The sequence below is a fragment of the Oncorhynchus mykiss genome, chromosome 17 (genome assembly GCF_013265735.2).
Source record: "Oncorhynchus mykiss isolate Arlee chromosome 17, USDA_OmykA_1.1, whole genome shotgun sequence".
Classification (NCBI taxonomy): Eukaryota; Metazoa; Chordata; class Actinopteri; order Salmoniformes; family Salmonidae; genus Oncorhynchus; species Oncorhynchus mykiss.
In genome coordinates, this window is record NC_048581.1 from 57,523,916 (window position 1) to 57,540,365 (window position 16,450).

General features: G+C 42.9%; 1 protein-coding gene across 2 annotated transcripts in view; it reads left to right on the forward strand.

Moving 5' to 3' along the window:
• Window positions 1-16,450, forward strand: part of LOC110494206 (growth/differentiation factor 11) — a 47,178-nt gene that overhangs the window by 25,611 nt on the left and 5,117 nt on the right. For both annotated transcript variants that reach the window (XM_021569041.2, XM_021569042.2), the window contains exon 2: window positions 14,613-14,986. In XM_021569041.2, the coding sequence (XP_021424716.1) occupies window positions 14,613-14,986 (374 nt within the window). The remainder of the gene's footprint in view (window positions 1-14,612; window positions 14,987-16,450) is intronic.

Consider the following 16,450-nt stretch of genomic DNA (forward strand, 5'->3'; position numbering starts at 1 on the left):
AATCAATTTATAACATTTTTGACATGCGTTTTTCTGGTTTCACTGTTCAAATAAACCTACCATTCAAATTATAGACTGATCATTTCTTTGTCAGTGGGAAAACGTACAAAATCAGCAGGGGATCAAATACTTTTTTCCCTCACTGTAAGTGATAAGCAGAAATGGCAGTCACTACCATCATGGGACTTTTATTAATTGCTTTATTCAGTGTTGTCACATCATTCAACCCACATAATGCATTGTGCATTTAATGTCCAAAAAATAATCAAAACCAAAATCGAAAACCGTGATTAATAATCAAACCAAAACCGAACTGACCTCAAAAAGCACTAATTGCTCATCACTAGTTGCTGGAGTGGAAGGAAACCACTCGGGAATTGAGGCCAATGGTAACTTTAAAACAACTAGAGAGTTTAATGGCTCTCATAGGAGAAAACTGAGGATGGATCAACAACATTGTAGTTAATCCATAAATGACAGAGTGAAAAGAAAGAAGCTTGTACAGAACATGCATCCTGTTTGCAATAAGAAACTAAAGTAATTCTGCAAAATGTGGCAAAGAAATAAACTTTATGTCCTGAATACAATGTCTTATGTTTGCGGCAATTCAAACACAACACATCACTGAGTACCACTCTTCATATTTGTGGTGGTGGATGCATCATGTTATGGGTATGCTTGTCATCGGCAAGGACTATGAAGTTTTTTAGGATAAACAGAAACAGAATAGAGCTAAGCAATGGTAAAATCCTAGAGGAAATCCGGGTTCAGTCTGCTTTCCAACAAACACTGGAAGACAAAATCACCTTCCAGCAGGACAATAACCTAAAACACAAGGCCAAACCCCGCGGAAATATAATTAGCATAATAAAAAAATCACCATACAAATGTGTTCGTTTAAGCCAGAGATGTCTGTTTTCTTGCATTGGATGCATCTCAATTCACCGCATCCGCTTACGTTGCACTTTCACATCTGCGGTGAATGGTGACATAGCGTCCATGACAAATTGTCCGTGGCGTCTGAACGGTTTGACCTACTAACCCCTCCATGGAAATACAGTTGAAATCAGAAGTTTACATACACCTTAGCCAAATACATTTGAACTCAGTTGTTCACAATTCCTGACATTTAATTATAGTAAAACAATCCCTGTCTTAGGTCAGTTAGGATCACCACTTTATTGTAAGAATGTGAAATGTCAGAATAACTGTCATGTACTGTCATGTTGTGTATTGTCTCTGTCCTTTCCCTTCACCCTGTCTCCCTCTGCTGGTCGTTGTTAGGTTACCTTTTCTCCCCCTCTTTCCCCCAGCTGTGCCTTGTCTCCTCCTAACCACCTCGTCACCCCGTTTCCCACCTGTTCCCTTTTTCCCTCTGGTTAGGTCCCTATATCTCTCTCTGTTTTTGTTCCTGTCCTTGTCGGATTCTTGTTTGTTGTGTTTCATGCCTGAACCAGACTGTCGTCATGTTTGCTGTAACCTTGTCTTGTCCTGTCGGAATCTGCCGGTCCGTCTGAGCCTACCTATGTTTGGTAATTAAAGAAGCTCTGTTTAAGTTAATTCGCTTTTGGGTCCTCATTCACTCACCGTAACAATAACAGTAGAGAGAAAGATTTATTTCAGTTTTATTTCTTTCATCAGATTCCCAGTGGGTCAGAAGTTTACATACACTCAATTAGTATTTGGTAGCATTGCCTTTAAATTATTTAACTTGGGTCAAAGGTTTCCACAAGCTTCCCACAATAAGTTGTGTGAATTTTGGCCCATTCCTCCTGACAGAGCTGGTGTAACTGAGTCAGGTTTGTGGGCCTCCTTGCTCGCACACGCTTTATCAGTTCTGCCCACAATTTTTCTATAGGATTGAGGTTAGGGCTTTGTGATGGCCACTCCAATACCTTGACTTTGTTGTCCTTAAGCTATTTTGCCACAACTTTGGAAGTATCCTTGGGTTCATTGTCCATTTGGAAGACCCATTTGCGACCAAGCTTTAATTTCCTGACGGATGTCTTGAGATGTTGTTTCAATATATGCACATAATTTCCCCCCTCATGATGCCATCTATTTTGTGAAGTACACCAGTCCCTCCTGCAGCAAAGCACCCCCACAACATAATGCTGCCACCCCCCTGATTCACGGTTGGGATGGTGTTCTTCGGCTTGTAAGCCTCCCCCTTTTTCCTCCAAACATAACAATGGTCATTATGGCCAAACAGTTCTATTTTTGTTTCATCAGACCAGAGGACATTTCTCCAAAAAGTATGATCTTTGTCCCCATGTGCAGTTGCAAACTGTAGTCTGGCTTTTTTTATAACGGTTTTGGAGCAGTGGCTTCTTCCTTGCTGAGCGGCCTTTCAGGTTATGTCGATATGGGACTCGTTTTACTGTGGATATAGATACTTTTGTACCCGTTTCCTCCAGCATCTTCACAAGGTCCTTTGCTGTTATTCTGGGATTGATTTGTACTTTTCGCACCAAAGTCCGTTCATCTCTAGGAGACAGAACGCATCTCCTTCCTGAGCGGTATGACTGCGTGGTCCCATGGTGTTTATACTTGCCTACTATTGTTTGTACAGATGAACGTGGTACCTTCAGGCTTTTGGGAATTGCTCCCAAGGATGAACCAGACTTGTGGAGGTCTACAAATTTGTTTCTGAGGTCTTAGTTGATTTCTTTTAATTTTCCCATGATGTCAAGCAAAGAGGCACTGAGTTTGAAGGTAGGCCTTGAAATACATCCACAGGTACACCTCCAATTTACTCAAATAATGTCAATTAGCCTATCAGAAGCTTCTAAAGCCATGACATCATTTTGGGGAATTTTCCAAGCTGTTTAAAGGCACAGTCAACTTAGTGTATGTAAACTTCTGACCCACTGGAATTGTGATACAGTGAATTCTAAGTGAAATAATCTGTCTGTAAACAATTTTTGGAAAAGTTACTTGTGTCATGCACAAAGTAGATGCCCTAACCAACCTGCCAAACTATAGTTTGTTAACAAGAAATTTGTGGAGTGGGTGATAAATGAGTTTTAATGACAACCTAAGTGTATGTAAACTTCCGACTTCGACTGTATGAGACTGTCACGAACACGACGATGTTCTCCGTTTAGCTCTATGACCCCACAAGTGTCTTGGGACTCATCTGAAGACGGTACAACTGATCTGCCAAATTCTGTCTGAACAGTTTGGAGAGGTGAAACTCACAGGAGCACGTACAGTTTGGAGAGGTGAGACTCACAGGAACACGTACAGTTTTTGGAGAGGTGAGACTCACAGGAACACGTACAGTTTGGAGAGGTGAGACTCACAGGAACACGTACAGTTTGGAGAGGTGAGACTCACAGGAACACGTACAGTTTGGAGAGGTGAGACTCACAGGAACACGTACAGTTTGGAGAGGTGAGAGTCACAGGAACACGTACAGTTTGAAGAGGTGAGACTCACAGGAACACGTACAGTTTGGAGAGGTGAGACTCACAGGAACACGTACAGTTTGGAGAGGTGAGACTCACAGGAACACGTACAGTTTGGAGAGGTGAGACTCACAGGAACACGTACAGTTTGGAGAGGTGAGACTCACAGGAACACGTACAGTTTGGAGAGGTGAGACTCACAGGAACACGTACAGTTTGGAGAGGTGAGACTCACAGGAACACGTACAGTTTGGAGAGGTGAGACTCACAGGAACACGTACAGTTTGGAGAGGTGAGACTCACAGGAACACGTACAGTTTGGAGAGGTGAGACTCACAGGAACACGTACAGTTTGAAGAGGTGAGACTCACAGGAACACGTACAGTTTGGAGAGGTGAGACTCACAGGAACACGTACAGTTTGGAGAGGTGAGACTCACAGGAACACGTACAGTTTGGAGAGGTGAGACTCACAGGAACACGTACAGTTTGGAGAGGTGAGACTCACAGGAACACGTACAGTTTGGAGAGGTGAGACTCACAGGAACACGTACAGTTTGGAGAGGTGAGACTCACAGGAACACGTACAGTTTGGAGAGGTGAGACTCACAGGAACACGTACAGTTTGGAGAGGTGAGACTCACAGGAACACGCACAGTTTTTGGAGAGGTGAGACTCACAGGAACACGTACAGTTTGGAGAGGTGAGACTCACAGGAACACGCACAGTTTTTGGAGAGGTGAGACTCACAGGAACACGTACAGTTTGGAGAGGTGAGACTCACAGGAACACGTACAGTTTGGAGAGGTGAGACTCACAGGAACACGTACAGTTTGGAGAGGTGAGACTCACAGGAACACGTACATGTCAGTTGTTTACTCTAGGATGCCCACAGGCCTCACAGGATTCGCCTGAAGGTCCACCAGTACCAGTTGAAAAAAGTGATGAAAGTTTACAGTATATGGAAACTGTTAAGTAACAAAGGGGTTAAATTAATGTTAAAAAAAACATATATATATATATTTAACAAGTGTTTCTTGATCTTTCTTATATCTCTCAGATATATGACAGACACTTCAGGACAAGCTTTCTTTAGATTCTTTGGAGGTACTATCTGTTGTTCCATGTCGTGAATCTGTTATTAAATGCGTTTGTATGGGCTAAAAGCACGAAGGACAATCTTTTTTTGATACTTTTGATACTTCAAAGGGTCTTAAAATGCTAAATCAAATAGCAAAAGGATCCTTTGTATGAACTTCCTAAAACAATTTCATATAGCTTAGTTGAACCCCCACCCCCCTTGAAAATGGCTGTCTAGCGATGATCAACAATCAACTTGACAGAGCTTGAATAATGTTTTTAAGAATAATGTGCAAATACTGTACAATCCAGGTGGGCAAAGCTCTTAGAGACTTATGCAGAAAGACTAGCAGCTGTAATCACTACCAAAGGTGATTCTAAGATGTAACGATTTAGGGGTTTGGAAAAATATGGAAAAATATGGGGGTATTGTGTGTACATGGGTGAGAAAAAAATAGATTTAATCCATTTTGAATTCAGGCCACAAAATGTGGAATAAGTCAAGAGCTATGAATACTTTCTGACGGCACTTTAGTTGAAATGAATGGACATTGTGTTGTTTATATGATTTGGCAATATTTTCTTTAAATTCTTTGCAGAATCTGTTGCTTTCCAGAATCGGTCATAATATCCCTTCTCGGTCAGAATCCATCAGAACACACACATGCACGCACACACACGCATGCATGCACGGACACGCACAACACACCCAAAACCCTTCTCGTTTCCTGCTGTCCAGCTGTCCGGCTTATTTCAGCTCACTGCGCTCTCTCTCTTTCTCCCTCCCTCCCTTTCTCCATTTCCCTCTCCCACAGTTCTGCATGCATTTCTGTGGTTCAGTTCTTTTCTGTGGAAGGGTTTTATTATTATTGTAAGAGACCCCTATCCCTGTCTTGGGGAGAGAGTCTGTTTGGGGCCCCTGTGTATGTGTGTGTGTATGTGTGTGCGCTCACTGGGTTGGAACAGGGAGTATTAGGAGGTGTCTTTTGTTGCTCCTGGGGGGCTCCTGTGCTCAGTCCTAATAGGAGTCTTGTGCCTGCCGTTGTCCCAGGGGAGGGGGTCTGAATGACGGGTCTAACTTCACATCCCCCCTTCCCCACCTCTACCCCTGCCTCCCCCACCCTCCTCTCCTCCCCTTTGGGGCAGCCCGAGAGACAAAGAGGGAGTGGGGGTGGGATGGTTGAGGGGGTGCACTGTGGCCTCTGTCTTATTAGAAGGGTCGTGAACGTGTCACAATGATTAATTTGCCGAGGTGTGCGGGGATACCCTAGAGTCACATTTATCTAACGCCAGGGCTCCCAAATGTGCACTCGCCACAAAATGGCACATTTGCATTTCCCATTAAGAAAAGAAAATACAGATATATATGCAAATGCAATCCCCATCTTGATTTATGCCATTATGCACTATCGTTTTGGACATTCACAATAGATTACCGTTTTCGGAATTTTTTCGCTCTTTTTTTTTGGCAGTCTATCTATTGAGCCTGATTGGCACGATGTTCCCTTTTTACTGCACGTGTGGATGCACACACACAACACACACACACACACACACACACACACACACACACACACACACACACACACACACACACACACACACACACACACACACACACACACACACACACACACACACACGTGGGGACTTCAAAACCACCAATGTTGTTTGAATGCAAGTTCAAACCATGATCATTACATTTTTAGGAATCCAAGAAACAGGAAGCACACTGAATTGAACTTGCTGTCTTAGTGCAACATGGAACGACTATATTGTTTACTAACAGATGTATCATAAACATATCGATTCTCAGTGAACCACAATTGTTTGCTTGTCTCTGACACTATCTTATTGGCACTTTTCCCTTATAACCAGTGAATGGTCTGCATGGGTTGATTGGGTGAAGTTATACGGGGTTGCCTCTAAGGATTAGCCTTTTGACAGACAGCAGGGTACACAAACCACCCTGTCTGTCTGTCAGCCCAGATTGCCTTCATACAAATAGGACTGGAGAGGTTGGATGTGGTGTCTCCATCAAATATTCCATCAACTTAATCTACATTCTCTGTGTGCCTCCTATCAGACCAAGCAGAAGGCTCCATTGTGAACTGTCTGCATAACGAGGCAATGGGATTGTCTGTTTGCCACCTTTCAATCTAATGTCAGGCTAGTTTTTTGTGTCTGGTTTGGGGACACCATCATTTTAATTTGAGATTTGGAAACGACATAAGCCACTCTCTGAGGTCAGCTCATGCGGCAATGTGTTGATGTGTTGTGCAACATAGCCTATGGTGTGAGTAATATAGCCTACACTCTTCTCTCTGTGTGTAAAATGTATTTTGCATCTCCTAAAAATGTGGTCATCACATTCGTTCTTCTCTTGCTACGTCCATGCAGCACCACCTGGTAGTATTACTGCCAACCATTAAAACATAGCATGCTTTGAAATGGCCTTGGAGGTATTTGAATGGACAGATGAAATTGGTGAATAAACCCTTATACTTTATAAGTCTCCCCTTACATTAACACACAGAGTGCCCCGAGCTAGCATTGGAAAACAGGTACCCAGGGAGAGGGCCAGATGTTCAGTAGTCCCACCTGCAGACCTGCTGTGCCTTGGCAGTTAAAATTCATGTGCTACATATGCTCCCATCACACCGTAGGGAAATAAGCGGCTACAGTAATGAAGCAGAGCAGCACTCTACACTGCCGTAGTGGAAACAGGAGAGAAGAACAAAACAGGCATGTGTCCTATGATGGCGCTGCATTGGATAGCTGCCGTGTTATGGGCTCCTGACCATATCTGCTATTTTGTACACTGATCCTATGGCCGAAAACAGCTTCTGGACATTTTAATAGCGATTACTAACCTCGATTTGGATTAAGATTTTGTCGGAAGCTCTGGATGTTATGCTTACCCTGGACCTGGCCCTGATCACTGGGACTCTAAAGAATAAGCGGCGGGAAAAGAGAGGCAAGCGAGGTGGCGTCATGATTAGACTACATTGGCGAGCATGTAGACCGCCATTGCTCTCTGTTTTGTTGGCAAAAGTACAATCACTAGAGAACATACTGGACAAGCTCCGTTCAGGACTATCCTATCAACGAGACCTGATGAACTATAATATACTCTGTTTCTCGGAGTGTGGCTGAACAAGAACATGGATAATATACACCTCACACTTGTTGGATGTGGTAAGGCTTGCAAACTATCACGGATTACAAAGGGAAACCCAGATGCGACCTGCCAAGTGACGCAAGCCTACCAGACAAGCTAAATGTCTTCTATGTTCGCTTCGAGGCAAGCAACACTGAACTATGCATGAGAGCACCAGCAGTTCAGGCAACTGTGTGATATCATTCTCCGTAGCCAATGTTTGAGTAGGACCTTTTAAACAAGTTAACCGGAGGGCCAAACAGATTAACAGGACGCATACTCAGAGCATGCGCTGACCAGCTGGCGGGTGTCTTCACTGATATTTTCACCCTCTCCCTGACTCATTCTGTAATACCTACATGTTTCAAGCAGACCACCACAGTCCCTGTGCCCTAGGACGACAAAGTAACCTGTCTAAATGACTATCGCCCCGTAGTGCTCACATCTGTAGCCATGAAATGCTTTGAAAGGCTGGTCATGGCTCACATCAACACCATCATCCCAGACCCCCTCCAATTCGCATACTACACCAACAGATCCACATATGTGAGAATGCTGTTCCTTGACTACAGCTCAGTGTTCAACACCATAGTGCCCTCTAAGCTCATCACTAAGCTCAGGACCCTGGGACTGAACAACTCCCTCTGCAACTGGATCCTGGACTTTCTGACGGGCTGCCCCAGGTGGTGAAGGTAGACAACAACACATCCACCACATTGACCCTCAACATGGGGGCCCCTCAGGGGTGCGTGCTTAGTCCTCTCCTGTACTCCCTGTTCACCAACGACTGCGTGGCTGTGCACAACTCCAACATCATCATTAAGTTTCATGACGACACGATGGTGGTATCACCGACGACGATGAGACCACCTATAGAGAGAAGGTCAGTGTCCTGGCAGCGTGGTGCCAGGACAACAACCTCTCCCTCAATGTCAGCATGAGGCTAAGCACATGCAAAATCCTAGTGGAAAACCTTTCCACCAGACACTGGGAGATTAATTCACTTTTCAGCAGGACAATAACCTAAAACACCAAATCTACACTGGAGTGGCTTACCAAGAATACAGTGAATGTTCCTGAGTGGCCAAGTTATAGTTTTGACTTAAATCTACTTGAAAATCTATGGCATGACCTGAAAATGGTTGTCTAGCAATGATCAGCAACCCATTTTGAAAAGAACAATGTGCAAATGTTGGACAATCCAAGTGTGGAAAGCTCGACTTACCCAGAAAGACTCACAGCTGTAATCACTGCCAAAGGTGCTCCTACAAAGTATTGACTCGGGTGTGAATACTTACTTCTGAATACTTCTGAAATGAGATATTTCTTTATTTCATTTTCAATCAATGTTAAAAAAATCTACAAACATGTTTTCACTCTGCCATTATGGGGTATTGTGTGTAGATGGGTGAGAAAAAAACATATTTAATCAATGTTGAATTCAGGCTGCAACACAACAAAATGTGGAATAAGTCAAGGGGTATGAATACCTTCTGAAGGCACTGAACCTTTATTATCTCGTACTCCTGCACATCGACTCGGTACTGGTACCTCGTGTATATATCCCAGTTATTCATTGTGTTACTCATTGTGCATTTATTCCTTTTGTTATTATTTTTATTTTTATATTTTTCTCTCTGCATTGAAGGGAAGGGCCTGTAAGCATTTCACTGTTAGTCTACACCTGTTGTTTACGAAGCATGTGACAAATACTATTTGATTTTAAACACTGCTCACATGTATGAGTCCTTCTTGGTTGTCTTTGTTAGAAAAGCCAGAAGTAGGTGAAGGTTGATATCTCAGTCAACAGTTGAATTGTGTTTCTGAGCATAGCCGCGGGAAATAGGGGTGCTGAGGGTGCTGCAGCACCTCCTGAAAAATCTGAATATAAAAATAAAATGATCAATTCACAAAAGTAGAGGGCTTGTCATTGCATTGGGCCTTTACTAGTCCTGTATTAGCAGACTGATACAGCCGTCTGTAGTGCGACAAATCGCAGCAGCCCTACTCCCAAACATCTTCCAGCAGCTATGTTTCTGAGAGGAGGTAGGCAGCAGGGACTCTGATGAGAGAGGGGTTGTCATTGCACAGGTAAGGTGGTGCTGTATGCAAAACCTGAGCTTGTGCACCAGGTTTGGATGAAGAGGTAAGTAGACTGGGGGATTGGGGAGGGATTTTCCATTATAAAGAAATGGGTACAGGAAATGAAGACACATAAATGTTACTAGACCCCACTGGCAGAAAAATACTTAACTCTATTCATCAGTAATATTTCCTGGCAAAAGGGATCAAGCTATTTCAAGCCGGGGCTTAAAATCTCATTGGTTTTGAGTGATCTTTACAAGCCTCCCTCATTTAATATGGGTGGAAAGTTCTGCCAAGGTATATGACATAATTAGGCTGCAGGTATGCACATTTCACTGAGTTTCCCTACATTTTTTCCCATTCAAGCTCAATAAAGGCACAAATTGATTTTACCAATCAATGCTCTCATTGTTTAGCATGATGTAGCTCATATGTTGTGCATGTGTGTTTAATAACTTACTATTATATGGCACTAAATGTAGCATGACCAAGAAAAACCTGCATCTCAGATTACGTAGAAAACTCTACTTTAGGTCTCAGCTTATTGCAGAAGACATATAGAAGAAAGTGAATTGCCAAAGCAACTCAAACCGGTTGTTTCAAGGGAGTCTTTTCTTTCAGCTGTTGGTTAGTTGTTCATTTGGATAAAGGTACAGTGTGGAAAGGTATTGGTAAAGTTTCACCATTCACTATGCAGCAGAAAAACAACAACAAATAGTAATCTCAAGTAAACCCGGAGAAAACTGCAGAATCATTCATTCCCGGTTTGGTGATGATGAGCAAACACAACAACAACACAACACGTTAATTGCTGCGACCCAAGCAACCCACCAAAAGGAACATTGACATATTGTTTGTCCACCGTGAGACACTGTATAATTTACACTCACTAATGACTGGCCCTTGTAATACAGGCTGAAGGACCACGTCTGTCTCTCGCTTGGCACTTATTCAATGTTCCTCTGAACTCTTCTAATGGATATAATTCTGTCTTTACCTCATTGAATTCATATTCCTCTATGCATGCCTGCTAAATCAATTACAACATTTGTTCAGTGTAAAAAAAAAAATATTGTTCTGTGTTCTCTTCTAGTCAGTCGAAGTCTGGTAAACAATTCACCATTGGCTGCTTAAACCCCGCCCAAAACACAACAAGAATTGTGGATGAATAAGTTGTATACCTTTGAAATATAAAATGGTCTCTCTGTGTGAATAGGTGAAAGGACTGTTGTGAAGAAAAACATATTACCATCGCCATAGGTTCGACCTTGACCTTCAAACTCAATTTGGCTATAAGGACTGCAACTCCCCAGCACCCAGAGGATGTAAAAGGCTGACGGTTTTGACCCCTGACCCCATTTCTTAACTAGGCCGAGGTGCCAAAGTGACCTTTTGACCCAGGAAGCCTTGGCAGGTTGCCTGAGCAACCTCAGATTTAGAAATGATTGACAGGTCCCTGCACTTTATGTTAAAATGAGGCAGCAACACACTTCTCAGCAGAGAACAATGAGAGGGAACACAAGCCTTTATTCAGCTGTGTTTCTAGATCATTAACACTCTCGGCTGTCTGCTTCAAGACCAAACTAGGTTGCTGTCAATGTTGAATGTAACTCATTGATAATATTTGGTGCATTGTATGTATATAATTTCTTCCATAAAATGTTGGTACTGGATTTAGCAAGGGGGCCCTCAATGCATTGTAATAAATGCATCAACCAAATACATGCATTTTTAAAATAAGCATGCTTCCTTTAAAAACAGCGTGCTTCTATTTAAAATACTTTACCTGGTATGGTGTCATTTAGATTATCTGGTAATAAATCTTGACAGCATTTTTATTTTTTTTTTACTTCAGAGACTGCAACAGTAACCATAACTTTTAATTTGGGTGTTACAGAGAATATGTACTCTCCCCAAATGACTATAACATACGGTTTAGCTCTACAGAGCCCATTCAAATCTCCACTAATGTTAGTTAACTGGATCTAGACTAGAAGTGGATCCAAAACGGCAAATCATTTTGATGGTTTAACTGACAGTTCGATCATGAGCTTGCTCAAGGGATCTATTAACCATTTGATGACTAGTCTTGCTTAGCTGTTTTCCTGGCTCTTCAGACACCCATCTAACTCCCCATCCCTCCTCCTGCCTGTGATTTTGGTGGCAGCTGTGTGGAGATTGGTTTTGACCCCTGATCCCCACATTAGGCGGGATCTCCATGCTGTGTCAGTTATTTAGTGGTGAAAACCAATGGCTGCTCTTGGATTTGGAGAGCGGCAAGCTCGCATTGGGTGACATAAGTCAGTTGCTCAATTCCAAATCGACCCAACCCCCCCCCCCCCCCCCCCAGGCACGGTGTAGAACTGAAAGGATTGGACCAGTATAAAGCAATATTATAATAGCTCCAGTGCTCCACCATGATATCTGAAATCTTCATTATGAAGTCTTTTTTTCAAAGACAATACCTTTTTAACCATCTTAAAGTATGAAAGAAGATATTGACAACATACAACGCTAAACTGATATTTGTAAAGCCATGCTCCAGTCCAGTGTCATTGATCTTCATTTATATGCTGACACCTTGTTTGTGAACTTGTATGTACAGTTGAAGTCAGAAGTTTACATACACCTTTAGCCAAATACATTTAAACTCAGTTTTTCACAATTCCTGACATTTAATCAGAGTAAAAATTCTCTGTTTTAGGTCAGTTAGGATCACCACTTTATTTTAAGAATGTGAAATGTCAGAATAATAGTAGAGAGAATGATTTATTTCCACTTCTATTTCTTTCATTACATTCCCAGTGGGTCAGAAGTTTACATACACTCAATTAGTATTTGATAGCATTGCTTTTAAATTGTTTAACTTGGGTCAAATGTTTCGGGTAGCCTTCCACAAGCTTCCCACAATAAGTTGGGTGAATTTTGGCCCGTTCCTCCTGATAGAGCTGGTATAACTGAGTCAGGTTTGTAGGCCTCCTTGCTCACACACGCTTTTTCAGTTCTGCCCACAAATTTTCTATAGGATTGAGGTCAGGGCATTCTGATGGCCACTCCAATACCTTGACTTTGTTGTCCTTAAGCCATTTTTCCACAACTTTGGAAGTATGCTTGGGGTCATTGTCCATTTGGAAGACCCATTTGCGACCAAGCTTTAACTTCCTGACTGATGTCTTGAGATGTTGTTTCAATATATGCACATAATTTCCCCCCTCATGATGCCATCTATTTTGTGAAGTACACCAGTCCCTCCTGCAGCAAAGCACCTCCACAACATGATGCTGCCACCCCATGATGCTGCCACCCCCGTGCTTCACGGTTGGGCTGGTGTTCTTCCGCTTGTAAGCCTCCTCCTTTTTTCTCTAAACATAACAATGGTCATTATGGCCAAACAGTTCTATTTTTGTTTCATCAGACCAGAGGACATTTCTCCAAAAAGTACGATCTTTGTCTCCATGTACAGTTGCAAACTGTAGTCTGGCTTTTTTCTATGGCTGTTTTGGAGCAGTGGCTTCTTCCTTGCTGAGCAGCCTTTCAGGTTATGTCGATATAAGACTTGTTTTACTGTGGATATAGATACTTTTGTACCTGTTTCCTCCAGCATCATCACAAGGTCCTTTGCTGTTGTTCTGGGATTGATTTGTACTTTTCGCACCAAAGTCCGTTCATCTCTAGGAGACAGAATGCGTCTCCTTCCTGAGCGGTATGAAGGCTGCGTGGTCCCATGGTGTTTATACTTGCATACTATTATTTGTACAGATGAACGTGGTATCTTTAGGCGTTTGGAAATTGCTCCCAAGGATGAACCAGACTTGTGGAGGTCTACAAATTTTTTTCTGAGGTCTTGGCTGATTTCTTTTGATTTTCCCATGGTGTCAAGCAAAGAGGCACTGAGTTTGAAGGTAGGCCTTGAAATACATCCACAGGTGCACCTCCAATTTACTCAAATTATGTCAATTAGCCTATCAGAAGCTTCTAAAGCCATGACATCATTTTCTGGAATTTTCCAAGCTGTTTAAAGGCACAGTCAACTTGGTGTATGTAAACTTCTGACCCACTGGAATTGTGATACAGTGAATTCAAAGTGAAATAATCTGTCTGTAAACAATTGTTGAAAAAATTACCTGTGTCATGCACAAAGTACATGTCCTAACCAACTTGCCAAAACTATAGTTTGTTAACAAGAAATTTGTGGAGTGGTTGAAAAATGAGTTTTAATGACTCCAGCCTAAGTGTATGTAAACTTTTGACTTCAACTGCATATCTATGTACAGGTAACTGCCAAAATAAAGGAAACACCAACATAAAGTGTCTTATTAATAGGGAGTTGGGCCACCACAAGCCAGAGCGGCTTCATAGATGCCGTAGTGTCTGAAACTCTATGGGAGGGATGTGACACCATTCTTCCACAAGAAATTCCATCATTTGGTGTTTTTTTGATGGTGGTGGAAAACACTGTCTCGGGTGATGCTCCATAATCTCCCATAAGTGTTCAATTGGGTTGAGATCTGGTGACAGAGAAGGCCATGGTATATGGTTTACATAGTTTCCATGCTCATCAAACCATTCAGTGACCACTCGTGCCCTGTGGATGGGGGCATTGCCATCCTATGGGATTGTAGCCATGATAGCCAAAATAATGGCCTGGCCAGCATTTTTATACATGACCCTATTTATTTTTTTATTTAACCTTTATTTAACTAAGCATGGTGGAATGTAAATTGCTTAATTAACTCAGGAACCAAACCTGTGTGGAAGCACCTGCTTTCAATATACTTTGTATCCCTCATTTACTCAAGTGTTCCCCTTATTTTCACAGTTACTTGTATTTACAGATATTAAACCTGTATTCATGTGGAAACCCTCTCTGTCCCACAGCGGAGCCCTTGGTGCAGGTGGATGGCAAGCCTAACTGCTGCTTCTTCAAGTTCAGCCCCAAGCTCATGTTCACCAAGGTTCTGAAGGCTCAGCTGTGGGTGTACCTACGGCCGCTACAGCAGACCTCCACCATCTACCTGCAGATCCTCAGGCTGAAGCCCGTCACGGAGCAGGGCAGCCGCCACATCCGGATCCGCTCGCTGAAGATCGAGCTCAACTCCCGCGTGGGCCACTGGCAGAGCATCGACTTCAAAAACGTGCTGCAGAACTGGTTCAAGCAGCCGCACACCAACTGGGGGATCGACATCAACGCCTTCGATGAGAGCGGCAACGACCTAGCAGTGACCTCGCTAAGACCGGGGGAGGAAGGGCTGGTAAGGACCCTCAGACCTGTCGCAGCCTAACCCACTGACACAATGACACTTTGGCCTTTTCTAAATTAGATGTGCTCACCTCCTGCGTCCTCTCTAGCCACCTTTTGAACAAGGTCACAGTTAATCGAGGAGGGTCGGCGAGGAGAGTGAACGTGAATGTCAATGTGCTTGCTTGAATTGAGACGGTCCTTCTCCACTCGCGCGTCATTAGACTAATTACGTTTACGGGGTGGATCCCCAGATAAATGTGTAAAGTGTTAAAAACAAATTCAGTTGTGCAAGACGTTTTATAGATAAAACAATACGCAGCATATTGTTTTCAAACGTGCATGTTTTTCTCCTCTGACAAAACAAGGGCTGATGTTAAACCTTTATCAAGGGGGTGTGGCAGATTTCAAAACTCTTCCATGGTAGGATACACATGAGTATCATCGATGAAGGGTGGTTATCGAGGAGGGGAGGACACTCTTCCGTTTGCCTACTAATGAATTGACACTCCTCGACTACTTATTGCTTTCCGGGTCTCGGGGGAGAGGATTGTCTTTTGCCCAAATGAGAAACACCCAATGTAAATGAATCTCTCCTCGATCCCTGGCATCCTCTCTTCACGCCTCTTTCTCAAAATGCATTGGAAAAGAAAGTCTAAAGGGAGGGACCTTGGACCTTCTCCTCCAATAAGGTTGAGAAATAGGCAGCGAGATAGGAAGAAGAAGAATCAAGGAAAGATCACTTGAGAGCCATTGGCAGGGCCGGCTCTAGCCTTTTGGGTGCCCTAAGCGAGATTTGGTTGGGCCCCAGCTGGCCAATCTCAAACCCAAATTACTACATACAGTAAGTCAAGTTTCTTCCCCATTAAGCATCACGAAATGGTAACCCACTAGTAATTTAATTTGGTTCAGCTCTTCACAGCATGGCCCAGGGGTTGACTCTGGCCTCTCAGCCAATGAATCCTTGCACAGCAGCAAGCTCTGTTTTTCTTAAGGAGAAGAAGACAGACAGAGGCCTGTGTACAAAAATAAAACAAAACACAAAAAGTAAAGAAAGAGGCAAACTCCCCTCTGAACCTATATCTTTTTGCTTTCCCCCATAGCAACAAAAGCCCTAAAGCGCAAGCTGATGTGGGTTGACCCTTCTGGACTCAGCTTGTTTATTCTGTGGAAAGCATCACAAAAAACTACTCAAGTCTAAATTGGGAATTCTGTGGAGAGATGAGGGCTTTGTAAAATAAACATGCTGGAGTAAAATATTCGCTGCTCTCGCATGCCCAAGGGTCAAGGTTATGGTAACCTGTGGATGACTCCAGAGATCATAGATCGAGCTAAGCGTATAGAATGTTGGCCATTCAATTTATGTTAACAGAGGTCAGCTTTGCATCAACTGATACAACTGACATCCTACCCTCAGTATTATGTGTCTTTAAAACCCAGGGTTGGGTAGGGCACTTTTTAAATGTAATCCGTTACA